We start from the raw sequence: 27523 nt of genomic DNA, 5'->3' as shown, positions 1-27523 counted from the left end.
GATCTCAAGTGAAAGATAGCAAAGCTGTGAACTTTGCCCAGAATGAAGCAGTTCTCCCCTCTGCTCTGCTAGTTTCAGGTGTGCAAGGTGAATGTCAACAATTACACAGATGTATCCAGATGTCATCTTCATGCAAATGTGACAAATAAGCAAACATGGAAGGCCCCTGGGAAGATGACACAGAAGACAAGATGGGAGACAAGAGTACCACATGAGAGAATGGGTCTGGTCTCAGGGAGGGGGGTTGTTGAAGCTCACGTTGTGTGTCTACAAGTCACTCCTAGAGCAAGGTAACAATTTTAAGAAATCGTGGAAGGAGGGTCTAACATTAAGGGATCTGGGAATGAAGAGATGAGTGAGAGAGACTGTAAACCTGAGAAAATTCAGAGCTTTATTGGAGAAGGCAAAGATCTGTTGACAAATGCAGAAGCCAATCACTTTTTTTTTTAATTCTGTTCAGTTAACCAACGTATAGTATAGCATTAGTTTTTGATATAGTGTTCAGCAATTCATTAGTTGCATATAACACCCAGTGTTTATCACAACACATGCCCTCCTTAATACCCATTACCTGGCTGGGCCAATCACTTCTAATGGTAGTGGTGGTGGTGGTGGTGGTGGTGTGTGTGTGTGTGTTACATTACATGGTAAGACTTTTCATAGCAAACCCATAAGGTAAAGAGGAAAAATAGTCTTATCCACTTTTTATGTTGATGAGAAATTAGTCAACTCACTCCAAGTCCTAAGATGGTAAGCAAGGACTTTAGACTCCCACCACTTAGACTCTGTTTCTACCATGTGCTCCTCTACGATGTGCTGGCACTTTATAGAACTGCTCTGAATGGATGTAGTGATAAGTAGAGAAGGTGAGAAAAATAGATGTAGTGTTAAGTAGAGAAGGTGTTCTTCCCACCTCTTAAAAAGTTGCTTGGCTTTTTAATGGGCTTGTTTTCTCTCCTCTCCAATGGTGGCAGGGCCTCAGGACTCTGAAGAGGTGCTCATGTGACAATTAGGCAACTGTGTGGTCCCATCAGAGAAGGACAGCTGAAGCCTCCCAAGGATACACCTTACCTTAGTGTGCACAAGGCCTTGCAGACCTCTAGTCCTAAAAACTAATTTTTCTCACCATAGCACATACCCGCCCCCTCCAATGTCCATCACCCAGCCACCCCGTCCTTCCCACCTACCTCCCCTTTAACAACCCTCAGTTTGTTTCCTGAGATTAAGTGTCTCTTATGGTTTGTCTCCCTCTCTGGTTTAGTCTTGTTTCCTTTTCCCCTCCCTCCCCTATGATCCTCTGTCTTGCTTCTCAAACTCCTCATATCAGTGAGATCATAGGATAATTGTTTCTCCGGTTGACTTTTTTCACTTAGCCTAATATCCTCTAGTTCCATCCATGTCATTGCAAATGGCAAGATTTCTTTTCTTTTTGATGGCTGCATAGTATTTCATTGTATGTATATACCACATATTTTTTATCCATTCATCTGTTGATGGACATCTAGGTTCTTTCCATAGTTCAGCTATTGTGGACATTGATGCTATAAATATTTGTGTGCACACGCCCCTTTGGATCACTACATTTGTATCTTTAGGGTAAATAGTCAGTAGTGCTATTGCTGGGTCATAGGGTAACTCTATTTTCAACTTTTAGAGGAACCTCCATGCTGTTATCCAGAGTGGCTGCACCAGCTTGCATTCCCACCAATAGCATAGGAGGGTTCCCCTTTCTATGCATCCTTGCCAACAACTGTCATTTCCTGACTTGTTAATTTTAGCCATTCTGACTGGTGTGAGGTTGTATCTCACTGTGGTTTTGATTTTTATTTCCCTGATGCCAAGGGATGTTGAGCACTTTTTCGTGTGCCTGTTGGCCATTTAGATGTCTTCTTTTTAGAAACGTCTGTTCATGTCTTCTGCCCATTTCTTGATTGGATTATTTGTTCTTTGGGTGTTGAGTTTGATAAGTTCTCTATAGATTTTGGAAAAACAAAAGACAACTGACAGAATGGGAGAAGATATTTGCAAATGACATATCAGATAAAGGGCTAGTATTCAAAATCTATAAAGAACTTACCAAACGCAACATTTATTTCTTTCATATTGATTTTAAGGGCGCTGCTGAACAGTTCAGATTGCACAGACTCCTTTGTGCACCCCCACAGGATGCTTGCATATTTGTCACTCACTCAAAGAAGAGTAAATCCTTCCAATGTGTCCTTGTTCTTGTTCTGTGTGTTTGTGTGTATGTTTCAAATTTCTCAGCTTTTTAGGATAAGAGTATGACACAGTCACCTCCAAACATGGAAGTGTCTCAGCAAGAGGCACTCTGAGAAAAATGCATTTGAAAATGGCATTTGTTGGCTTACTTGAGCCAAATAGAGCCACCTCATCTCTTGCTTGAAACCCAAACAGGGTGACTGCCAGTCAGGGATTCCAACCAGCTGGTGGAATTGGCCTGCACAATCTGACAAAAGGGATCCCTTTTCCTTAACAGCAGCTTCTCCACCTCTTTCTCTCTCCTTTTTGCTTGAGAACACACAGTTTTGCACTTGTCCTTCATACAAATAACTGGAGGGTGGGAATTATTCAGAAAGCTCATGTTCGACACCCCATCTGTTCATTTCTGACGGCAATATATAATGTAAGGCTATAAAAACTTGAAAAATAATGCAACATAAAAAGGGATTGACTCAGCTCCAAGAGGCCATAAATGGTAACAAATACCACTGGATGATTTATTTCATGCTGTAATCTTTACAGTAAGTCATCTTTCAGACATTTCCTTGTGACAGGTTTTAATAATATTAATGCCCAGAGCAATCCAAATCATCACCAATAGACGTATTTATCAAGCTGCCAATCCGAGTAAATGAAATTCTATAAGCAATAATGTAACATGTTTAAAGGAAGCTAATAAAACAAGTCAGCAGAGAAATATTACTTCAAAGTATTCTCTCCCTCTAATCCAGTCCTGTATGTTATACAGCCAAAATGCAAATCTTTCCATACTTGATGTATTGCTCCAAAAATACCAATGACCTTTTCCCAAGCTTCTGTATATTCACTCTCACACATTCATAAAGCCTGCCGTGCATCCTGCCAGAGTCGCTGAACACTGGAGTGCTTAGCATTCATTGTTATGTTTGCCTTGTTTTTTACGCAGGTACTTGATTGGCAGCTGCAGTGAATAACATCTAAGTTTTCAAGTCTTATTAAAATGTAACAAATATATGAGCCATAAACCAACCTTTGCAGCGCCCACTCTAGGCAGGCCTTCCAGAATACCCAAGAAAGCGACTTGAACAAAGTCCTAATGGTTCACTAGTTGCCAGGTAAATTTCATAGGAGGAAAAGCCAACCTGCATTTTCCTTTCATCAGGTCTGCTTGGCTTTGCATTAATTACTTGTTATTCATGCGGCTCACAGTATGCCAGCTGTTAAAGCATTTGGCATTTCAAATGCAGCTCAAGATCTGCCTCCTGCAGGAAGCCTTCCTTATTAATTTCACTAATTTTCTGATCTCTAGCACAATAACTTCTAATTAATGAATTCATAAAGGCACAATGCACCTCAAAGGCATTCACCAAATATTAGATGGAAATACAAAGATTCATTTGATCCATATTACAATGAATGGATGCCTCCTTTTTTCTTGCCTATCACACATATGCTCCTTGAAGACAGATTTACTGGTTGATGGGCACCACAAGTGTTCACAATGCCACTGTGTACCCTGTAAGAGCATGGTATACAGTGTGCGTGTGTGTGTATGTGTGTCTGTATACACACACATACACACACATATATATGTGAGAGAGACAGAGGAGAGATATATATCTTCTAATTGACATGTTATTATTTAAATGTGTTTACTTATTATGATTATGGTTCCTGTTTTTATTTGGAGTAGATCCCTTTGGAGTGTTACCAAGGCCATTATCTGTACTTCTTTACTTCTTTGAGAACTACTTCATCCCCCACTCATGGCCAAGTTTGTTCTTGATGATTCTACTTCCCAGGCAAGTGGAGATGGACAAGTCAGGAAGCCTAATTTGAGCTGAGCCAATCACACACTATCTTCCAACAATGAAAAATAATAAGATACTGGAAATCTTGTCACCTGGCTTATGATACTTGAGCTGGGATGTGGCTTAAGGATAAGCATAGCCAAATTCCATGGAACAGAGTTACAGAGAGGTTCTGTGCAGATGATGAAGTCCTTGAGCGAGTGGGGGTGTAGCTGGAGAGCACTGACTGCCTCAGGGCACACAGATTCCCACTTCTTGGCCCCCATCTTACCAGAAGACATGTAGCACTTTCTCTCTCATAGTTTTGCTGTTCTGTGATTCCTTACAAGAAATTTTGTTTTTTCTTTAGTTTAAACGAGTTTCTGTCACTTGCAAGAGATTGGACATTTATTACAATATTTATATTTCATTGATAAATCAGGTTTTTTAAAGATTTTATTTATTTATTTGACAGACAGAGATCACAATTTGGCAGAGACGCAGGCAGAGAGAGAGGAAGGGAAGCAGGCTCCCTGCTGAGCAGAGAGTCAATGTGGGGCTCTATTCCAGGACCCTGGGATCATGACTTGAGCAGAAGGCAGAGGCTTTAACCCACTGAGCCACCCAGGCGCCCCAATCAATCAGTTTTATAAAAGTCCACACGAGAGACACATTTTTGTGTGAATGAAAGGAGTTCATTCCTTATAATAAGAAGCCAGATTTTTATTGGATGTGAATCAAATACAAAGCCCTTTGTGTCTTCATAATCCAGGGTATTTTGAGTTGAGTTTTAGAGTACCCTTGGAAAATAGTGAGAATTTATTAGACAAGTATGGGAAGAGAAGCACATTCTAGGAATACACAGAGGCCCATACCAGGAAAAGGAGTAGGGTGTGTATGGAGAAGTGAGAAAATATAATACTGTTTGAGCCCAGAGGAATTTTCTGAGAGGCAGGGACCACATGATGAAGGACATTGTTAAGGATTCTGATCCCATTCTTAAAGGTACTGACCAACTGCTGAAGGGAAACAATACTGTCAAATTTTCATTTTTGATACCTCATTCTAAGTGTAATAGAAGGATAGATAATGAGGGATAAGAGGAGATGTGAGGAGACTGGTCAACTGCCATTTCACCACTGGTCCAGGAAGAAAGAAGCTGGTGACTTGGATTGGGATTAGAATTGGAGATGGAAAGGGTAGAGAGATTAAAGGTATTTTTAGGAGTGAAACAAACAAAATGGGACAACTGACTGAATCCAGGAAAGAAACCTATCTTACAACTTCCTCACTTGTTTCTCTTACCTCTCACCAGGGCTGTTGCCCAGGTGTTGGCTGCTGATAGACCTGGCTGGGTTCACCACTGGTTTTATGATTCATTTTGCCTTTATTTTTGCCTACCTTAGAGTTTGTTTCTGAGTACAGTGAATACAGGCAGGTTAGAAATCAGGCACTTGGGGTAAGTATTAATTTTAGAAATTTTTGCCCATTTGGTATAGTGCAATTGGTTCCAGAATCATTGCTTTTACTACTTCTCCATTTCTTCTCACTTCTTTTCAACTTTAGTGCTCCTGTTGATGATGTCTCACCCTGTATACTGTGATTCTTGGTGTGAAAACAAGCCAGCCAGGGGTGGTATCAGGATCAGGGGTCCAGATACAGTTTGAAGAGGCCTCTCATCCTGAAAATGTAATTCCATGCCCACATACACACAGGCATACTCCTGGGAATTACTGTGTTATCCCTTCTCTACTCTTCCGTTAGTTCGTGGCTTGGAAAAATACAATGATGAGATCCCGTGGCTGAAACAGTAAGACGAAGGATAGTAAAGAAGGAGTAAGGGAAGGAGAAAGAACTGGAGGCAGCTGCACAGATCTGGAGGTAGAGCTGGGAGTATCTGGCTAAAGAGTGAAAGAGTTACGGGTTAGGAACCACATTCCTTTACTCCCAGTGTCATGAGGAAAGAAAAAGGTTCCAAGTGGGCAGGTAGACCAAGAAAGTCCCTCTGGATGGAGGATATAATCAGGTTTGGCTTAGATAATCTGCTTACACAGACTGTAAAAACATGTTTCTTCTGCACTCTCCTTCCTGGTCCCAAATAGTCTTTTAAGATTTAGAGTCAGTCACCTGACAAAGGCCCGTGACTTTGAAAAACAGATGAGTGTAAATTCACCCAAGATGGTTTCTGCCTGCTTTATTCTTTAATATGTTCAACTTTTCCCCCTTACAAATTAGTTATAAAAAAAAAAAAAAAAAAAAAAAAGGAAGAAAGAAAAAAAAAAAAGAACGACAGATAGAATCCATATAAAGAGGTGAAAGCCTTGTGCCACTGGGCTCATTGATCTTTTTTTTTCCTCCCTACCTCAGACCTCGTTCCTGGGTGAGCTTAAGGGATGCAGATGGAAATCAATTACTTAGGGTGTGGGTGCTGAGAACTGTTCCTGAGCTTATAGAGCTTATAGGCCAAGCAGACACTTGACCTGGCCTTACAAATTCTTCCCAGTTATCTTCTCCCTCTGAGCTATCTCTAAGTCTCTTAAAACTGGTTTCTGGTGTTGATCCATAAAAAGGATTTCTCAAGGATTAAAACAGAAATAAAGCAAGAAAGAAGGAAACATATTACCCATGGTCCTGGCGTTGAGTACCTATATGCTAAGCAAAAACTGAAACCAGGGACATGGAGAAAGGATCAAGAATATTCAGCTTTACTCCCAAACCATGTAAACCCAGGCACCAGGTTTGGCTGACTATAAAATCTAACAGAATATTTCAGTGGAAGCAAATCTAGCTAATCAGTATGAAAATGCTTTTCATAAATTATTATTTTAAGAACTAGAAATATTAATATATTCTTACTTGTGATAAAATACAAATATAAAGGTCTTAATCCTAATAATCACTTCAGTCAAGAAATAAAGATTGTGAACACTTTCATGTTGGAAAACCATTTACACTGTTCATGGTTACTAAGCCGTACCTGTGGATTAAGATGCTATTTGGAATCAAACTCTGTAAAGTAGCAAACAGGCTCCTTTAGATCTTCCTATAAACATGTATATATGTATATATAGATGTGTATGAAGTATAAGTGTATAAAGTAAATCATATATATATATTTATAGATGTAGTATAAATATATATATATGATTTACCTTATTGATTGATTGATTGATTCTTATATAGGAACACCAGAATCTTCCCCCAAAGAGTAATTTATTCACAATGTATGCATTAGTGATTCTAAAAAATATGTATTAAAAATTTCTTCCATTATCTAAACTGAACATTTTACTGGAAATTTGAGACTGAAAATGGCAGCTTCTCTTACACTTATAAATTGCTTTATGATTTTTTTTTAAACTAGCTTTCTCCCACTAGTACCTTAAATACAGAGGAAATATAATAATACCTACATTTCATTATGAGTAAACCAGAAAGTGGAGAGGCAGCAACCTGTCTGGGTTAAAACTGGAACTGGGATTAGAATTGCAGCTTCCAGAAGAGGGGTCAGCCTCATCTGATGGACAGAGGCTCCTGCAACAAAGAAAGCCCAGCCTAGCAAGGGCAAGTGGTGGCACCTGACACCATCTTGTCTGGGAGTAGAGCTGTCTTTCCAATAAGACCCTGGGAGTAGAGAAAACTCTAGGTTTTAAAACAAAAATAAAGGAGTTGTTTCTTGTGTTTACATAAGGGTTCTCCATAGAAGTACGTATAATGACCCACTCATTTAGAGCATAAAACAGAGTAACATTGAGAAAAAAAATACTTAATTTCCACATGTTTTAAGGAATGTGACTATTGCTTAAAGACAGGTGGGTTTGTAAATAAAAAAAGGAACAGTGATTACTCAGCTTGTCTTGTGGCTTTGGGGAGATTAGAGTAGGTTTTCAAGAAGCCAGGTTATTTAGTTTATTTTTTAGCACTATCTGCAGCAATATTTCAGAGTGAAATAAGTAAAATATCTGTTCCTTTTCATTTGGCAGCAGCAAAGATCTCAGGGAAAAAAAAATAAGAAATATGTAATCCCCACGGTGTAATCCCAGAGTATGGAAACTCACTTCTTTTAAATACCTCCCTCTGGCATAATTGACTTTTCATATGCATTTTAATAATGGTATTTCAGCAGGTTGCAAGGGAATTTTTTTCTTCAGTTGTTGTTGTTGTAAATTATGGTTTGGAAAAAAAAAGTGTTATAAATCTAATTGCATTTTCACTTATATTAACAAGTCAGCACAATCTTCCAGCATGTTTACCAAGCAATTCCAATATTTACAGCTGACCTAATTGGTTGTGGGGTAGAAGCAATGAACAATATTTTATTGTCCTTGTAGCTGCGCATGCGTTGAAGACAGCTGTGGCAGTGTGCAGCTACCCAGCAACCCTGAGGTTTTGCCTGCCCTGGTTTGCCTTTGTCCACCAGCTGAACAGAACAGGATGCAGGGAGACAAAGGAAAGTGAGTCCTGAAGTGGAGAGGAGAGGAGTTTGTTAAAGATGCCTTTTCTCAGTATTCTCTTGACAAGAAAGACTTCCCAATTATTTGGGGGCTGTTAAAGACTCAGAATGAAGCTGTTCTTGGCAAGTTTGGATGAAAAGTTAAAAATAATAGCATGAAAGTCAACAAGGTATTGGGTGAACATCCTTGATATTTGATGCTGACTTGAGGACAATTATGGGCCTGTCTTCGACTTTCACTATCAAAACCACCACAGTCTTTAGGAGCCTGGTGTGGGACTAACATAGGTGGCATTCTGATATTCTAACATTCTTGGGGAAAGAGGTAAAAAGGCAATTGTTCCTACCAGACAGAGACCATATTGCCTCATGGGGAGACAGGAACTGGGTCTCCCTTTCTTATTACTGAAAGTGAGTATAGTGGCCGCTCTGCCACGCCTCAGATTTAAATTGAAATGATATTTCTCTCTAAGGCCTCTGTCTTACCTACTCAAGCTATTGGTGGCAACACAGATGTAGAGTGCTAATACAATTTTAGCAGAAAGTGGCTTTGAGGTGAATGTCCAGAACATGGGTTCAGTTATTTTGTGTGACAGTCAAGCGTCCTGTGTCATGATAATGGCTAACATTCATTGAGTGCTTACAGTTTGCTAGGACCTTGGCCAAGAGCCTTACATTTAGTCTTCTCAGCCTCCTGAGATCAGCGCCCCTTGTTTTACAGAAGAGGGATCTGAGCCACAGTCCAGGAAGTGCCTTGCTCACGATCACATAGCATGGAAATCATAGAGTTGAGATCTTATTTTCGATAGTCAATTTCTGGCATGTCCACCTTACCCGTGGGACTGGGCAGCCTTCTACTCTGTCACTCTTGCAACCTAAAAACTAAAATGCCACAGCACACAACAGGCTTTGATTTGTGATTTTAGATGTACCTGAAAGGCCTTCATTGAATGTCTCCTGAAAACATACCTCCCATTCTGGTTGATTCTGAAAACCCATAGTTGGGGGAGTTCTTTAGCTGAAACCCTTGATCCCTGATAAGAGAAAAGCTACCCTTGGAAGGGCTAATATTTTAAACTTGTGTTCTTGTAAATGATGGTTCAGATGCTGATGGGGATAGTAAGTAGCTGGGAAGTATGAGTCTTGGAGAAGGGTGATGGTGGGTGTCAAACAGGGAGCAAATAACACAGAATGAAAAGTGTGACAATTTTTCCTAGAAACTACGTAAGTCACGTCCTCATCCTTGAAAAGAGTTTTACACAGAAACAGTAACTAAGCTTCCCATAATCTTCACCTTGTCTTATTGAGTTGGTCCTTTATATATGACCTTAAACAAACATGGCCTCATCCTTGCTTTTTAAGAGATTATAAATGACAAAAATGAAGACATGCAAAAACTAACTACTTAATGCAAATAAATATATGCACTCGGTAAGTGATCAGTTGTCCCACTGTAATTTTTTTTCCCACTGTAATTTTTATTTCCATATTAGAAGAGCTGCTTCCTCATCTTCCCATCCAACTAAATCAATGGAAATTTCCATACCCGAAAATCCTAGGAGAATATGACTTCATTTTTCTTAAGACCTGTCCACAGATTAACAAAGAGGTTATAAAAGGCATTTGTCCCTCCTTTATTATAGCCTTCTAAGCTAGTCAGACAGCTAGAGCAAAGAAGACAGGAGTGATGGAAGGAATATGTTGAATTTTCCATGGAATTCCTCGGACATTTTTATGAAGCCTGAAGCTATTTTGTCTTCTGTTTTTAAGTAATAATAATAAAATATTATTTGTTAATCTGAATTATTCACTTGCTTAATAAATACCTGATGAATTATTCCTCTTTATATAATACTTTGCTAGTGTTGTGGCACTTTGTTTCTCAGAAATCTGATATTTGTCTCTAGGTACAAGACAAGAACTAGTTCTTTCCAAATTCTTATTCTTCTACTTGCTAGGACCCTAATTCTTTCACCTGTTTTTGGAACTCAGGCTCATTGGGCATAAAAATATAATTCCTACCTGTATACATGTATGTCTCTCTTTATCCCTACCCCCATACCTATCTGTACATGATACATTCATATTACTGTTTCCTTTGGACTTTGTATTAAGACTTGATGAAGATGTTTATTATACTTCATGACAACCCATACCCCTAGTAGGGATTCCTACATACCCAAATACAATCAGTTGTTATGAGGAGGACATCTTTAGAGGTTCTAGAATCTGTAAGACTGCAAATATAAGTGCTATCTGGACTCTTAGAGAAAGGTAAAAGCTGGCTGTACAGTATTAAGTACATGTGGGTTTCTAGAACATGACTTGAAATCCTACAGTAAAGGCAAATTCAATATGCATATATGCATAAAAGAATCAAAGAACACTTTTGATTTACTAGTTATGGACTATATTTTATTCAAATAAAAAAGTCAATGCTTGTCTAGAGGGAAAGTCATTTTAAAAGCTTAAAGGAAAGAAAGGAAGAAAGGAAGGAAAGTACCCGCTCAGACAATGTTATAACCTCAGTTTCTGTAGAAAGCCCAGATAGGATGTAGAGAACTATGTGTGGTGATTTATACCCAATATTCTGACCCTGGAAAGGCCCTGAAAACTGTTCCTCAGTAGCATTCCAGACATCACTGAGGTTAAAAGATGGTGTTTCTCTTGCCTGGATCATCGGGGGCACAGAATTTAATAAGATGTGTAGAACTGAGAATAAAACGACAAGAAGGGCCAGCTTTCTTTCCCAGCTGTGTGGGGTGGGTGGGGGGGAGCGGTGAGGGTATGAGTGTGCATAGTATCTGAAAGTGAGCAGTCATAGGGACAGATATCTCAGGAGGCATCCATGAGAATAAATTATATAGGGCTGGGAATGGGTGTGACAGAAGAGAAACAATTTCTCCCAGTTAGATGGATTTCCCCATGTTCTTATGGATGGTACACCTCTGACACTAACAAGCTTCTGACCTGGCAGAGGATATAATGGCAGTCCTTCTGGATGGACTATAATTTGCTCAGAAACTGCAGATTGCCATTAAATCAGCTGTGCTGGAAGACACTGAGGAACAGCCAAAGAGAGAGCTGGAGTTGCCGTGGAAAAGTGTTGCTGAGGGGGAACAGCAGACTACAGGCAGATGTGGACATGGTGAAGTGACCACACCACCGGGAGGTTCTGTATCACAGATCTTCACTGAAAACCCTGATGATCTGCTCCACTGAGCTGATGGTCTATGGATGGTGGGTGGTAGACAGTGAATGGAATTTTGGAAGTTCTGAAACTTCAGACCCTCTCCTTCTGAATGTGAAAGAAATTGGTTGCAAAAGCATGAAAATCTAAGAGCCAGAAAAATAGTGGCAGAGGAGGATGGGGGAGCAGAACAACAATAGCAGGGACCATTTTGCACTTGCTCAATTTTGACTGTGTGTTAGGCTCTACATAAGAACTTAATCTGTTTTATCTTGATTATTTAGGTGCTAATATTATCTCTATTTTGCAGAAGAGAAAACTGAAGCATAAAGGCTAAAGAGGATGGTGATCCAGGATTCATGCCTGCTATACGGACAAAGCTTATGACTGGTATCTGTGGGACACTTGACCTTTAAGGAACTAAGGTTGGCTTGGGTATTAAGAGAGAAAAAAATGGCACCCATGGTCTCTGGTGTCTCATGGAGAGTATGAAGATGAAGTTGATAACATATGTACATATGATCTGACTCATAGGTTACAAAGATATGGTGGGAAGGGAAATTATGCAGGAAAGTACAGTATTTAGATTTCAATATAGTCTGTAACAGTTGAATTAAATAGATCCAGAGAGAGGATCTCTAGAGAAGGGCTGATATGCCCAAAGAAGTCAAATCTTTCTGTTGGAAATGGTTTCTTCTCCTGACCCAGATCTATCATAAACCGCTTGGAAATTGCTGCCTCCTCTACTTCACTTGATTAGATATCTGTCAATATGTGTTTGAGTTTATAAACACCTACTTTTTAAAAATACTGGATGGTTTAGTGTAGTTGTTGCATTACTGGTCAGTCACTCCATAATGCAAACTAGCTGTATCTAAATATTTTCTTTGTAATATCTAATTAAAATCAGTTTTACTGAAAAATTAAATAACTGTAGAATGGTAGAATGGATAAAACAGTCTCCAGATCACCCAAAGTAGGGTGGCCCTAATAAAGACATTGGAAATGAGGACTGAGAGGCTATAGGAGCGGTTGAAACGCATTTTTATTTATCATAAAATTTTGCATATGTCTAACTGGATCACCGTGGAAAGGAAGAGGAAATATTCATTTTTGCTCTGTCGTATTACATGACCTCTTGGTATAAAGACACAGAACTCAACTGAATAGAGCTAGTGTTTGTTTATTAATTCAACAAACACACATTTAACTGCCAGTTATTAAACAGACTTTTGTGTGGTAGTCTGAGAACCTACCTGCTATTTATAACATTGCTTATTCTATGGGAAGAGAAAGACTCCAGGGATGCAAAGAAATATTGGATTATAACTTCTGCATAAGTTAGGGCTGTCTCTATTGCTTCAAGTACTAAGAATAGAAGATAGTAGTTTCTGAACTTACTGGAAAACCCACTGGTGGCCTGAAGATTACATCTTTGAAAGCACCAAGCCCTTGTCAGCAAAACTATGAATAATATTATGCTGTTTTGGGTATGTGAATGTAATACTATTAACACATCAGAAATGGATCACAAATAGCACATACCGCACATTTTACATCCCCCCCTCCATAGTGACTACTTGTCTCCATTAAGCCTTCAAGTTTATTTTACCACTCATTGTTAATCAGGACATATGTTTGTCAATTTGTTAACTAGGGTTATCTTTGCCCTGTAAAAGAAAAAAGAAAAGAAAAGAAGAGAAGAGAAGAGAAAAGAAAAGAGAAAAACAAAACAAAGACAAAAACAAAACAAAACACACCTTATTCTATAGCACTAAGTGGAAGAAGGTTATAATTGATCCCATTAACACTGTACTTAAATCAACTGAGCTAACCAACTCCATTGGTGAAATATCACAGAAATGCACCCACAAATGGTTCATATATATATACGAAATGTGTAACACTAACTGGTAGTATTACTCTGATTAGTTTTAGAAATCTGTAGCTCAAGTGAACATATCTTGCTTGTCAATTAAGAGGTACAGATGACTTCAGCATCATCTTTAGAGATGATCCGGATGGCTAACTTTCATGATCTCTGACCTTCTTTATGGGCTCTTAAAGCATATTCAGGAATGCCCCCAGCCAGATATGGGGCTGACAGGCCCAGTCTGTGGGTGGACCATGCCATCCAGATCAATCTTCCTTTAGATGCTTGCTTTGGACCATTTCCTTATTTATCATAGACAGTGGAGGGATTAAAGACAATGGGAAACATACCAATATGTTATTTCATTGTTATAGCTGTGATAAAGAATAGCAGGGCGGGGGGGAAGTCTGTAAAACTGAATGGCTACATTTACATTTAAATTTAAATATTTTCTGTAGTGTTTGGTATTCATTACTTGCAGATCCTCTATTATCAGAGAAAAAATGTGGGAAAAGAATCAATGACAGCATAAGCATGGCTGGAGCACTTCTATATGCTATCTTTATATTCTCGAAAACAATTTTTAAATATAAATCATGTTTTTGTAAGAATTGTGCATTAACATAAACATAACCTATACACAAATACATACATGCACAATACCAATAGCTAAGAATGTGTTCTTAAAAAAAAAAAAGATTTTATTTATTTACTTGACAGAGAGAGAGATCACAAGTAGACAGACAGGCAGGCAGAGAGAGAAGAGGAAGCAGGCTCTGAGCTGAGCAGAGAGCCCGATGCCAGGCTCGATCCCAGGACCATGAGATCACGACCTGAGCAGAAGGCAGAGGCTTAACCCACTGAGCCACCAGGCACCCCAAAGAATATATTCTTGAGAAATTTGTGATGTTATGTTTCACAACACTCAAACACACACTCTCACCTCTAGTCAGATAAGCTGGTAGATGGAAAGCTCCAGGTTTCCCCCTGGCTTTCCCTTGTTGTATGTAGCCTTCAAAGGAATTGAGATGCCTACTCTCTCCTTCCTTTAATCCTATCTGCCACAGGAAACTTTCTGGAACAATCCATCCATTCCTTATTGACCTCTTCTTCCTCTGACCTCCTGGCAGAATCATTGATGTAGCACAGGAAGGAGTGCTGCTTTATTTGGCTTCTGATTTATTTTATAGGAATTCATTTTGTTTACCCAACTAGATTGCATGGGGGTTGAAACATCATTTCTGTATCTACAAATGCATCAAGCAGAGTGCCTATTTAGCACATGGAGATACTCAATAAAAACCTATTAACCTATTTCCCAACCATCTTAAAAGGAAAAATTTTTGCAAATCCCAATTATAGTGACAAGCTATTGTGCTGTCACGAAGAGTAAGACAAAATGTGAATTCCTGCAATACCATAGCACTTTCCTCCATGCAGTTCTTAATCCTTTCCCACAGATTATCTCAGTCTGATAAAATGTTGGAATAGAAGGCAAGGAAGGGCAGAAGCTGTAATTCCTAGGACTTCTATATTCCTCTTGGAAAGTGCACACAGGAAGAAGTAGCACCTTTGGTGGCTCAGACATTAATGCCAGCCTCACCTGCAGGAGTGGTACAGTAAAGCCTCTGTTAACTAGGCCCATCTATAAAGAACCCTCAATTAAACAGAAGCATGATTCTTCATATATTAAAAGAAAGAAATAAGTTACTAAAAAAAAGGATCAAGGATTTATTTCAAAATCTACGTCCTTGAAGGCTCTGTACTTACTAATTATAATAAGGAACATCTATTGAGGACTTACTGTTGACCAAGAATCAAAGCACTTTAAAAACCTAATCTAATTCAGTTAATAGAAAAAACCTACAAAGTACTCATGACAATTACACTCCTTTAATGTAGCAAAACTGAGACACCTAGAAGTAAAGCAACTTGCCCAAGATCACACAGTTTAAAGTGAGCATTTCAACTTAACCCTAACCCTAGCCCTCATCTACACTATGTAATGTCAATGCACAATGACCATGTTCTGCTGGTAATACAGGATTTGCCTACAGACAATCACAATCATTAAAATTTTTCCTGGTATAGTACAGGCACTAAACTGAAATGGTGGCAACATATTACAAAGCTATGCACAACCAATTTTGAAGTGATAGAACTTTTAGATTGACCCTCTATTTAAAATCAGCTGAATAGATCATCTTCTACCTCTAACTCTGCATTCTGGTTATCAAGATTGTAAAATGCTACAGGGGAAAGCGAGTGAGGGAGGAGGCATTATTTGACTCTGTTTTGCAGACTGGATAACAAAAGCAATCTCATCATTGGTTTGTTGTAAGTAGGGGATGGATTAATAATAGAAATTGGGAATAACTGAAATTTCACCCCAATCTACGCGTGTAGAGTACCTGAAAGGTGATCAGAGAGAAAACTGAGTACAGGACCTTTGGTTATTGCAGGTAGAAAGTATTTTGAGCCACACAGCAAGGAGGTTTGTTTGTTTAGCTTACTGACATTGGGAGAAGCAGAGATGAATTTACGTTGGTGAGGAAAAATTCCACTGGTCACTATAAGGGCTGATAAAGCCAACATTCTTGTTTACATCACATTTTTTATTGTCCAAGGGTCCTCAGAAACCCACAGGGAACCAGGGTTCTCTGAGGCTCTTACCTGGTGGCGAGGGTCACATTGCTTATCATTTTCTGCTGTCCCCATATCATACAGTCATGCACTGTAGAATCAGAGAATTCTCTCACGGTGTTTTTCTTGACCATCACCGCTGTCCCTGCGAGAACCCAGGAATCTTAATGAGTCGTCATATCTTTCTAGAAGGTATTTTTGAGCCATCTCTACTGACTGAGACATTTCTAGGCCCTTGGCTAGGGAGAGGGTGAGATCCTTAGCCACAGACCAATTCTAAGAGGATGGATTATGAAATCTCTTTCATTTCCTTCTGCAGAGTTAGTGGGTGGAAAATGATTGTGAGAATTTCAATACCATATGGATGCTTAAATAAGCACCTACTGAGTTGCTGCTGTACCTTCTTAAGACATCACCCCTCTGTCTTACCCAAGTGTAGCATCCAGGGAGCCTTCCTGCCACAGGCAGGGTCTGCAGCCAAGTTTGGACTCCAAGAAAGGATTACTATACAAGTCCCCTTCTCCCCTTCTGCAGATACTACTCAGGCTGCAATTTATTCTCAGTGGATACTGCCTTTTACTTTATTCTTTCCCTCAAAGGATTCCTTTATTATTAATTTTAACTTTTGAAAAATCTTGATCTTACATGGGGTGGGTCTCAAAATATTTGTGAATTTCCAAACCTGGAAATAACACAAAGGCAAATAATGTTCTCATCTGCAAAATGGGGATAATGCTGGGACTTCAAAGGGTGACTGTGAAGACAAATGCAAGAATGTTTTAAATTTAATAATTAAATGAGCCATATGAAGCTGCTCTGAGATAGAAAAAAACTGACACATGAGCCATTATTTCTTCTTGCACCCATGTGTTGGTATTCAATCATGCCTTTCTTATTCCAGCACCCAGATTCAACCTGGGAACCTTTTCAACAAACTGGACTAGGGCATCATTACTGGTTGATAAGAATTGGCACTTAGTATTGTGATAAGAAATTATTGTTCTGAAGGATGCTTGGAAGTTAAATGCTTCTCTTTCATTCTCCAAGGACCCTGCATTATCCTTCTGCCTGAACCAGATTCCTGGGTGATCAGAGATGCAGAACGGTCTGAGAAGAAGTTATCAAGGATATGGACAAAGTCAAAGAGTAGCCATCACTCTTATTCATCCTTGCCCACCCAAGTGGAGAAAAGAAACATGGCCTTTTCTTCCTGTGTCAATTTAAGAATTATCTGTGTACTAAGACTACTCTTTGTTCATGTGGAACAAACTTTAAATCCACATATCACCAGGTTTTAGACAATGGCTGGCAGAAAGAACCACACAGTATCTTAGTTTCCCTCTTCTTTTGATGTAATGTTTTCTGACCCATTCTAATCTATAGAAAATATCAATTGAGTGAAAACATACTTCTGGAAGAAGAGAGACCTCCTTTGGATATGTGATTTGTCAACTTCAATCAGCAGTAACTGCATCACACAGGTGTTCTAAGAGCCAGGTTTGGAATAAGACTGCTCCCTACCTATAATCCTCAGATGCCTTCACTTACGTATGGGGGGCTTGATGGGAGTTTTCGGATTGACTGGTGTTTCCTTATTTCCTGGTTACCTTTTGCCCTGGGGGAAATGGCTCAGGGACAGAACATCTGAAGAAAATTCTGAGTGAGGAATGACATGTCAACTATCAGTCTTTAAAGCTAGCCACTAAGTAGCTTTAGGAATGTAGGTATGGAATGCAAAAGGCAACATGCCCAAACTGGCTTAGGAACAATGGAACTTTCGGGAAGTCTCTGCTTTTTCAAAGCCCAACTCAGCAGCCAACATTTGCCAGGTATTAAGAAATGGGTGGGAGGGGCTAAGTGGGTGAGGCAAATGCTAGGTATCAACTTCTCAAAATTTTTGCTAAAGCTTTGAATCTTCCCTCGTGTCATTCTTAAGAAAATCTCTCCTGAAAACACATTAAAGATCTGTATAATCTTGGAAGCTTTCATAGTTATGGAAGTATATGCATGTGGGGGTCAGAAAGAGCAGCCTGTATGAGGGCTGGGGGCACCTCAGGCTGTGGGTGGACTGCCTGAAAGCAAAAGGTGAACTGCCCCGTGACCTCTCTTGGTCCCTTCCAACTCTAATTCTAATCCTAATGACCTTTGCAAACTGTCTAAAAGTGTTCTCTTTAGCAGGTTTCAGACAGGGCAGTTAAGAATGTGCAACATCTATTGTTGCCCTTGCCCCCAGTTTCTAGGCTGCTTCAAACAAATGAGGAAAAAGCAAAGAATACCATCAAAATCAGAAGCCAAAGTTCTCGCTCTCAAGGCAGTTAATAAGCAACTGGTTTCCTTGATTACATCCTAAAGCAGTTTGATCACTTTATTTAGTTATATTTTTATCCATCTACAACTGACAGTGTGTAAATATTTTTTCATATTTTAGGCAAGAAAAGAACAGAATGGATTTTTGCCTTACACTCTAGCTACACTGTTAACATCTTGTCATGGCTTCCTATGACCTCCCTATAGATATTTCAAAGGTTTCTGGATAAAGCATTAGACATCAAAAAGGACATGGCATCTAACATCTGTGAATGACTGAAAAGAAATAAGTCCCTATAAAAAGGCCAATATTTTTATTAAATTTCTCTCTTCTTCAAGAAGTGATACCCTTGGAAGCTATAGGCAAGCATTTTCCTCTTTGGCATACGTGATAGGACTGCATATGAAGATATGCCTCATATGTAATTTCCATATAGATAGTAGTAATTCTATCCCTTTCTATCTCCTTCAAGAAATCTTGTGACAACAGCACTAAAAAGCGATATCATATATTCTGGATAAGAATATGAGATGACTCTAGGAGATGAAGAAGAAACAGGACAACAGATCAAGCCAGTGCCTTCGTCTCGCAAAAGGAAGGATAGCATTCACCTATCTGCTCTTTTTTTATTATTTATATATCCATTCATGATCAGAAGTTTTTTTCAAGAAAATATAGCCATGAAGGATGACATGGATTGGCATAAAAAAGAGGCTAGAACCAGGGAAACTAGCTCAGAAGCTATTATAATCACTGGGATGAGACATACAGAGGGCCATAGCTGAGGTGGAGATGGACACCAAAGACTGGAGAAAATGGAGCCCTGCCGTCACCTATAGGATTAGAATAACAACTGTCATGAATATAGGAATACAAGATATTTGTGTATGGTCTATGTAGTTATCAAGTTGCTTTCCTTTATACTGAGATTCAGTGGACGTGTGGTCCCTGACCCTGCTTCAGAGAAGAAGAGTCATCTAAGAACCCCTTCTATTCTCTCTCCCACCTAAGGCCACTGGTACAGGAGAAGAGCTCTGATGGGACTTCAGAGCTGCTCAGGTAAGCCAAGCCAGGGAGACTACCTGGTACATTCATTCAGAAATTCTATCTCAGCTATCTGGGTTTGGAATTCTCCTCCCTGGGAAACAGTGGCTGGGATGACTCCTATCTTAAAGAGGTCAATTAGTCTTGGATGTTAATGAAAAAAGTGACCCAGTTGGATAAACCTTAAAGAGAACAGTGAAATGGGCTAAATTCAAATTTGGACCACAGATCCAAACCACTCCTATCATCACCTCCTGCCCTTGACTCCTTTCATATCCTCTTTCCAATTTCCTTTTCAAAATTCCTCTCTCCTTTAGGTATGACTCCAGGGCAAAAATTAACATTTTAATGAGGACTCTAAAACAGTGCTAAGGGGGTGGAGATTAGGGAAATCTGGACACAACTTTCCCCAGGGCCATTTTCTTATTGCTCATCTGTATGCCCCCCCCACCCACCACCGGTGCATACAGATACTCCTATAAGTTCCTCCTTGACCTGGTTGAGGACCACTACTCTATAGCCTGAGGCATCTGAGGTTCCAGTGGTGAAATAGCAGTCAGTGAACTGTATAGTTAGGGCTGGAGAAGTTCCTGCCCAATAATTTATCTAACTGTAGTAGGTAGAAAAACAGAAAGACTACTCCTCCTGATTTGAAGGCTAGCCCTGCTAGTCTTCCTGCTCTGAACCCCAAAACATCAGGGAATGGGCTAAAATAAGTATAATCCACTAGGACTTCTCTGCCAATTCTTATTTCATCAGCATTTCATTGATGAGAAAAAAAATAATGAGATTCTTTTTGAGCTTATATTCCCACAGGTAATATGATAATTAACATACATATACTTACTATTTTCCAGGTACTGGTCTTAATGCTTTTTATATTAATATGCTCAATTTGTATACTCTTTATGTGCTAATATTCTCATCTAATCTTTTGAGATATGTGATATTATCATCAGCATTTTACAATAATCTGAAGCACAATGAGAGTTTGAATAATTTGCTTAAAGGCACACAGATAAGAGGTGACCAATGCAGAATCCATGCTCTTCACTACCACACTATGCTGCCTCTTGAAAATGTTTAGATTATAAATTTAAGTGGAGAACCTCTGATGTGGTTTCAGCTTAGAAAAATGCAAGTAATCAAAGGCAAGAGGGATTATAAATCACTGAACATCAGAATTGAAAAGGGCCATTGAGATGACAAGAACTGCCCAGTCTGGAAGTAATGACAACACTGAGACCTGCAAAAGTAGCATATCTTCCCTTAACCACAGTAAATCAGTGGCATAGTTGTCGTTAGCATTCAAGTCTTCTGAACTCTCAATTAGCATAGCAGGAGGAAGAAATTGGTGGGACTGAGCAAACTCAATTAACTCAAGAACGAAATGGTTATTAAAAAAGAGTAGACTGGGGATACTCTGCATTAGGGCTCTGAAACATGAAATACCCAACCTGAAATTTCTACTAATCCAAAGTCAGAAAATTTTTCTATTTTGCTATCTATTACTAGGTTCTTAAGTCCTTTTTGAAAGCTAATTTGCTGGAAGAACTTCCAGATATTATTATGACTCTTAAATCTCTAAGGTCGAAGAACCCCCTTCTATAGTGATGTCCTTTTGGGCGCATTTTGATAAGAACTCTCTTCCAGATTCAAATTCCTACACAAGCCTAGTTCCCTAGCTGCCAGACCTGTGAGCATTTCATAGTACTCTGCTGCCATCATCTGGCAAACTGAAGTCAAGAACAGCTGACACCTCCCACTATTTCAGCGTCTGGGTACCAGATTATTTGATAAGAGTTCTCTAGGAAAAACAATCTGAGAGTTTTGAAGGGGCGGGGGGTGGGAGGTTGGGGGAACCAGGTGGTGGGTATTAGAGAGGGCACAGATTGCATGGAACACTGGGTGTGGTGCAAAAACAATGAATACTGTTACGGTGAAAATAAATTAAAAAAATAAATAAATAAAGTGATTACAGGAAAAAAAAAAAAAAAAAGAGTTCTCTAGGACACATGGGATGGGCATGCCAGCAGTGGTGACTGAGGATCAGTGCCAGGCAGGAAGAAGAAAAGATCCTATTATGAGAAGAATAAAAGATTCTGAGAATTGTGATCACTACAGGGAAACTCAAACATTTGATTATAGGTTAAAAATCTTACTAATTTATTCCCTAGGTATTATTAAACGCATGTTACAGAGATGGGTAAAATTTGGCATATCTACAAATATGATGGCAGAGCCTTTCTATTTATGGAAAAATCTTTCCCTCTTTAGACTAGAGCAACTCCCTGCTTTAAAATATATATAGTAAGGGTACCTGGGTGGTTCAATTGATTAAATGTCGGACTCTTGATTTTGTCTCAGGGTCCCAAGATCAAGTTTCACCCAGAATGGAGCCTGCTTAAGATTCTCTCTCTCCCTTTACCTCTGCTCCTCTCCACCCTGCTTGTTCACTCTCTCTTTCTTGCCCTCAAAAAATAAAATAAAATAATAAAATAAAATAAAATGTAAAATCATGCTTAAAACCTTGCTAAAGAGTTGATTTTTAATTTTTATAACACTTTTGTTTTGCAAAATGGCTAACAAAAGTGCACACATATATGTGTGTATACCAAGCTTGCAAAAGTTTGACTTGTATACTATATTTACAGAAATACATCTACTGTGTGAAACCATGCTAAATTTTCATATATTATAAAGATACATGTAGTGAGAGGATACTTTTAATGTATTATTTTTTCTTTCTTCACTCCTTTTTTTAATGGATATTTATCCTATTTATTCATTCTCATCCCTTGCCTCAAGAAAGAGTCATAAGTTATAGAACACAAAAGGAGTCAATGTTTAGCTTCTGAATCCAAAATAGGGTCTCAAAGCCTATTTAATTCACAATCTTCAGACACCCATTTAATTCACAATCTTTAGACTTAAGCATTCAGTGGCAACCCTATGGACAATAGGGATTTCAGGTTACCCTCATCCCAGCTCACACTGAAGGCAGAGTTTCTACAGTGAGAGAATCAAACCAGGAAGACGAGAGGCTACCACCACTGCCCAGTGCCCCGCTCAAAAAGCAGGGTTTTTGAGAGAAGTCTCCAGCTCTGGAGCAGTGGCTCAGACATTCTGACCAGAAGGAGAGGCAGGCCATTAAAACAGCAAATGCTGAAGCTCTTCCCGAGGGAGCTTCCTTTATTTGGACCAGTGTGGAAAAGTTCAAGCCCAAAGGTGCTTTTGAAAACAATGGTGATTTTGGTGGCAAACAATTAGGTTGAGGTTGGTAGCTCCATGAGAGCAATAAGGTAAACCATAGGCCAGAGTTTACTACAGTGAGACAGGAAAAGAGAGAGCTAATAAGTGCTCTCTTTGGGTCAGAAGGGACCTCAAAGACTGGCCTCAAAAATTAGTCCTGCAACAGGACCCACATTTAATTGAGTAATACCTTAGAACAATATAAGCCTGAGGGTATTGTCAAGAATAATAGAATCAACAGCAACCAGTAGTACACCCCAAGAGCTGGGTGTGATACCAACAGAGACAGAGAGATGAAAAGAGAGATCAGGAAAGGAGACAGTACCAAGAGCCCTTATTAAAACCACCACCATTCCCCGTTGACCATGTGCCAAGTCAAAGTTACACTCTGATGAGAAATATCAGAGTCTTAATGCTGCCAGGGGAATAGACTTCAATGAAATAGTCAATCCCAATCACTAATTCATTAATCAAATAAGCAATGACAACAAGCTCTGGTATCCAGAGTTGCTACATTATATTGTCTAAAATCTAGTTTTCAATAAGAACAGCAAAATTATGAGATATGTAAAGAAGCAGGAAAACATGAACCATATACAGGGGTTAAAAAAAAAAAAAGAGGCAGACAACAGAAATGGCCTGTGCAAGGGTCCATATGTCCCACTTAGCAGACAAATTCTTCAGAGCAGCTATTACAAATATGTTCTAAGAATTTAAAAAAACACGATTCAAGAAATAAAGAAAGGCATGTTGATAATGTCTTTTCAAAGAGACAATAATAAATAGATGGAAATTATAAAAAAAGAACCCAATGGAAATTCTATAATTGAAAAGTATACTAATTGAAGAGGGGTTAATGGACTGAAGAGTGTCCCCCCAATTCATGTCTACTTGGAACCTCAGAATGTGACTGCTCTGGGCTGAACTGTTTCCTTCCCAAATTCACATGTTGAAGCCCTAACTCCCAGTGTGACTGTATGTGGAGATAGAGACTTCATAGAAGTAATTTAGGCCAAATGAGGACCCTGATCTGATAAGATTAGTATTCTTATAAGAAGAGGAAGAGAGACCAGAGCTTGCTGTCTGCCATTTGAGGACACTGGGGGAAGGTGGCTATCTATAAGCCAGGAACAGACCTCTCTCCAGAAACTGAGTTGGCCGGTACCTTGATCTTGGGACTTCCAGCCTCCAGAACCATGAGAAAATAAATTACTCCTGATTAAGCCATCCCAGTTCCTGGAATTGGTAAATTTTTTTTTTTTTTTTTTTTTTTTGCTGCCTACTACAATGACCTTAAAGAAATGACATCTCTATAGACATAATTAGTTAGGAATCTCAAGATGATATCATCCTGGATTTTGGATGAGTTCTAAGTCCAAAACTGGTGTCCTTAAAAGAAGAAGAGACACAAGAAAGAGGGCCATGTGAAGACAGAGGCGGGCTGCAGTGATGCCAACACAGGCAATGGCCACCAGCAGCCTCTAGAGCTAGAAAGGACAAGGAAGGATTCTCCCATGAGCCTTCAGAAGGAGTGTGGCCCTGCTGATACCCTGACTTCAGACTTTGGTTTCAAAACTAGAACAGAATAATTTTCTGTTGTTTGAAGCTACGCAGTTTAATCAAGGGGCTTCTGATTGGCACAGAATACACCATCCCCCAAAGATGTCCATGTCCTAATCTCCAGAACCTGTGAGTATTTCATGTTATATATGGTGAGGGGGATTCAAGGTTGCAAATGGAAAGGTGCTAATCAGCTCACCTTGAAAGATTTTCCCAGATTAACCAGGTGGCTCAATTGAATCACAGTTTTTGCAATGTGGAACACGGAGGCAGAAGATCCACAGTCAGAGAAGGTAATGTGATGATGGAAATAGAGTCTGAACAATAAGATGTGAGAAAAACCTGCAGACATTGCTGGCTTTAAAGACAGACTGGGGCCATAAGCCAAGGAGTATAGACAGCCTCTACAAACTGAGTAAGCAAGGCCATGGATTCTTGTTTAGAACTTCCATAAAGACCCTTGCCAAGTAGACCCATTCAGACTTCTGAATGATAAAATAATGTTAATTTATCACTAAGCCACCAAACATGTGGTAATTTGTTACAATAGCAATTGGAAACTAATGCAGGGCCTAGCAATAGATTTGAGCTCCAGAAGAAAAAAAAAATCAGCAAATATAGGACAGACTGAGAGCAACTACAATCCAAAAGAGCAAGAACAGAAGAGAGACAGACAGAGAGACAGAAAGAGAGAGAAGGAAGAAAAATAACAATTCCAGAAATATGTGGATCCCCAGTAAGTGTACCATATATATGTAAAGATAGGACAAGTTAGGGGGAAGAGAGATAAAGGAGAGAGAAAACATACTCAAATAAACAATGAATTAAATCTTCCCAAATTTGATGAAAAATATTAAACTACATATATGGGCACGCCTTAGAGGTATTGTAGGTTTGGTTCCAGACCACTTTACTAAAACAGCACGGTAAAGCAAGTCAATTAATTATATGGTTTCCTTGTTCATATATGTCTATGCTATACTGTGGTCTAAGTGTACAATAGCATTATGTCTAAAAATAAGTACATAATTAAAAAATACTTTATTGCTAAATGATGCTACCCATCATCTGAACTTATAGTGAATCACAATGTTTTTGCTGGTGAAAAGGCTTGCCTTGGTGCTGATGGCTGCTGACTGATCAGAATGGTGGTTGCTGAAGGTGGGGGTGTCTATGGCAATTTCTTAAAATAAAACAATGAAGTTTCCTGCATCAACTGACTCTTCTATTGTGTCTCAGGGAATAAGGCCGCCTAAGGAGAAGAAGTGGAGTAGCTGGTCAGTGGAGCAGTCAGAACACATACCATATATCAATTAAGTTATATGTGTTAGAGGGGCATGGTCCATGGCACCCAAAACAATTGCCATAGTAACACCAAAGATCACTGATCACAGATCATTAAAACAAATATAATAATACTAAATAATAGTAGTTATACTAAAGTTTGAAATACTGTAAGATTAACAAAATGTGACACAGAAACATGAAGTGAGGAAATGGTATTGGGAAAATAATGCCAACAGACTTGCTTGATGCAGGGTTGTTATAAAACTTCAATTTGTAAAAAATGCAATAACTGTGAAGTGCAATAAAATGAAGAACAATAAAATGAGGTATGCCTATATTACTTCCCTATGAATGTTGTAACAAATTACCACAAAATGTTGGCTTAAAACAATATTCCTTGATTCTCTTACAGTTCTGGAGTTCAGAAGATGGAAGTAATTTTCCCTGAGCTGAAATCAGGGCATTAAGTTTCTTTCAGGGATTCTAGGAGATAATCCATCTCCTTGAATTTTCCACCTAGGAGAGGCTCCCTGTATTCCTTGCCCTGTGGCTCTTTCCTCCATCTTCAAAGACAATGGCATAACCTTTTCTCTCTCTGAATTAGCTGCCATCTGCTTTCACCACAAGCCCTTTTTTCTTGCTCATGTAGTTGAATCTCCTCCTTCCACCTCCCTTTCATAAGGACCTTTATGATTACATTTAAATTCCACATAGATAATCCAGGATAATCCGCCCATCTCAAGATCCTTAATTCAATCACATCTGCAAAGTTCCTTTTGTCATATGAAAATAACATTCATGGGGTTCCAGGGGTTAGAGTATGGCTGTCTTTGGGGGCCATTACTTACTCTATTACATTACACATCCAAAGATATCAGTGAATGCCAAACAGGATAAGCACAAAGATATCCAGACACAGACATATCATAGGAACAATGCTGAAAGTCAAAGACAAGAAGAAAATCTAAAAAGCAGCAAAAGACAGGCAAAACTTGATTTACAAGAGAAACCCAGTGAGATTAACATGACTTTTCATCAGAAAGAATGGAGGCTAGAAGGCAGTGGGATGATATACTCAAGGTGTTGGAATAAACTGTCAACCAAAAATTCTATATCCAGTAAAACTATCTTTCAAAAATGAAATTGAGCCACACAAACAAAAATGATAAAGACTTCAGAAAGTTTGTTTCTCCATAAAAACAAAGAATAAACTGACAAAAATGGTCAGAATGAATTTTTTCAGAATTCTGAAAACTAATCGGCAGTGATCCAAGAACAATTAGTTCAGAAAAATGAATATATCTTCATTAAAACAGCAATCTTTGTGGTGTTTTAACTTATATTGGTCCCATCTCCAACTCCCTAGTTAATTAGTGTCCTTGAAAAATAATGCCCCATATTCCTGGTGTCAGAGGGAGTAGAGCAGAACTACAATTCTTTCAAAGCCTTATTTCCAAAGGAGAATCATTATTTGACTTGTGTGGTCATTCCCTGGATGATACTACTTGAATGACTTGTCTTTTTTCAACCTTATTTAAACTTACCTAGTTCTAAAACCCTCTATCCAGTAAGCCATAGTAAATGTTTTAGTATCACAGCTGTGTGAGAAAATGGATAAAAGGGCAAACAATAGACTAAAAAATGTTTAAAGGAAAAACTGAGGAATAAGTTGTCCATAGGCACTTTAAAAAATCCTACAACAGTCCTGAAAATGTAAACAACATACATGCCCAGGGCTCCAGGAATATACACAGATGTGTGCATGCTAAGGTCCCAAGTTCTCACCTCTAACTGACCTTGATGTTCTGTTCAAGCAGGAAGTGAAGGCTAAAGCAGAGTTGACAACTGCCTAGCTAAATATTGGAGGCATGTCTCAACAAAAACACTAAATCCTTTGACAAAT

At 39.0% G+C, this 27523-nt stretch overlaps 1 protein-coding gene across 1 annotated transcript in view; it reads right to left on the bottom strand.

Moving 5' to 3' along the window:
* Nucleotides 1-27523, bottom strand: part of KCNU1 (potassium calcium-activated channel subfamily U member 1) — a 157573-nt gene that overhangs the window by 55667 nt on the left and 74383 nt on the right. The window contains exon 19 of the mRNA XM_032838081.1: nt 16200-16314. Coding sequence (XP_032693972.1) covers nt 16200-16314 — 115 coding nt within the window. The remainder of the gene's footprint in view (nt 1-16199; nt 16315-27523) is intronic.

This window comes from Lontra canadensis, unplaced genomic scaffold (genome assembly GCF_010015895.1).
Source record: "Lontra canadensis isolate GAN:19392208 unplaced genomic scaffold, GSC_riverotter_1.0 scaffold101, whole genome shotgun sequence".
Taxonomy (NCBI): domain Eukaryota; kingdom Metazoa; phylum Chordata; class Mammalia; order Carnivora; family Mustelidae; genus Lontra; species Lontra canadensis.
This window is presented reverse-complemented; position numbering and strand designations above follow the sequence as displayed.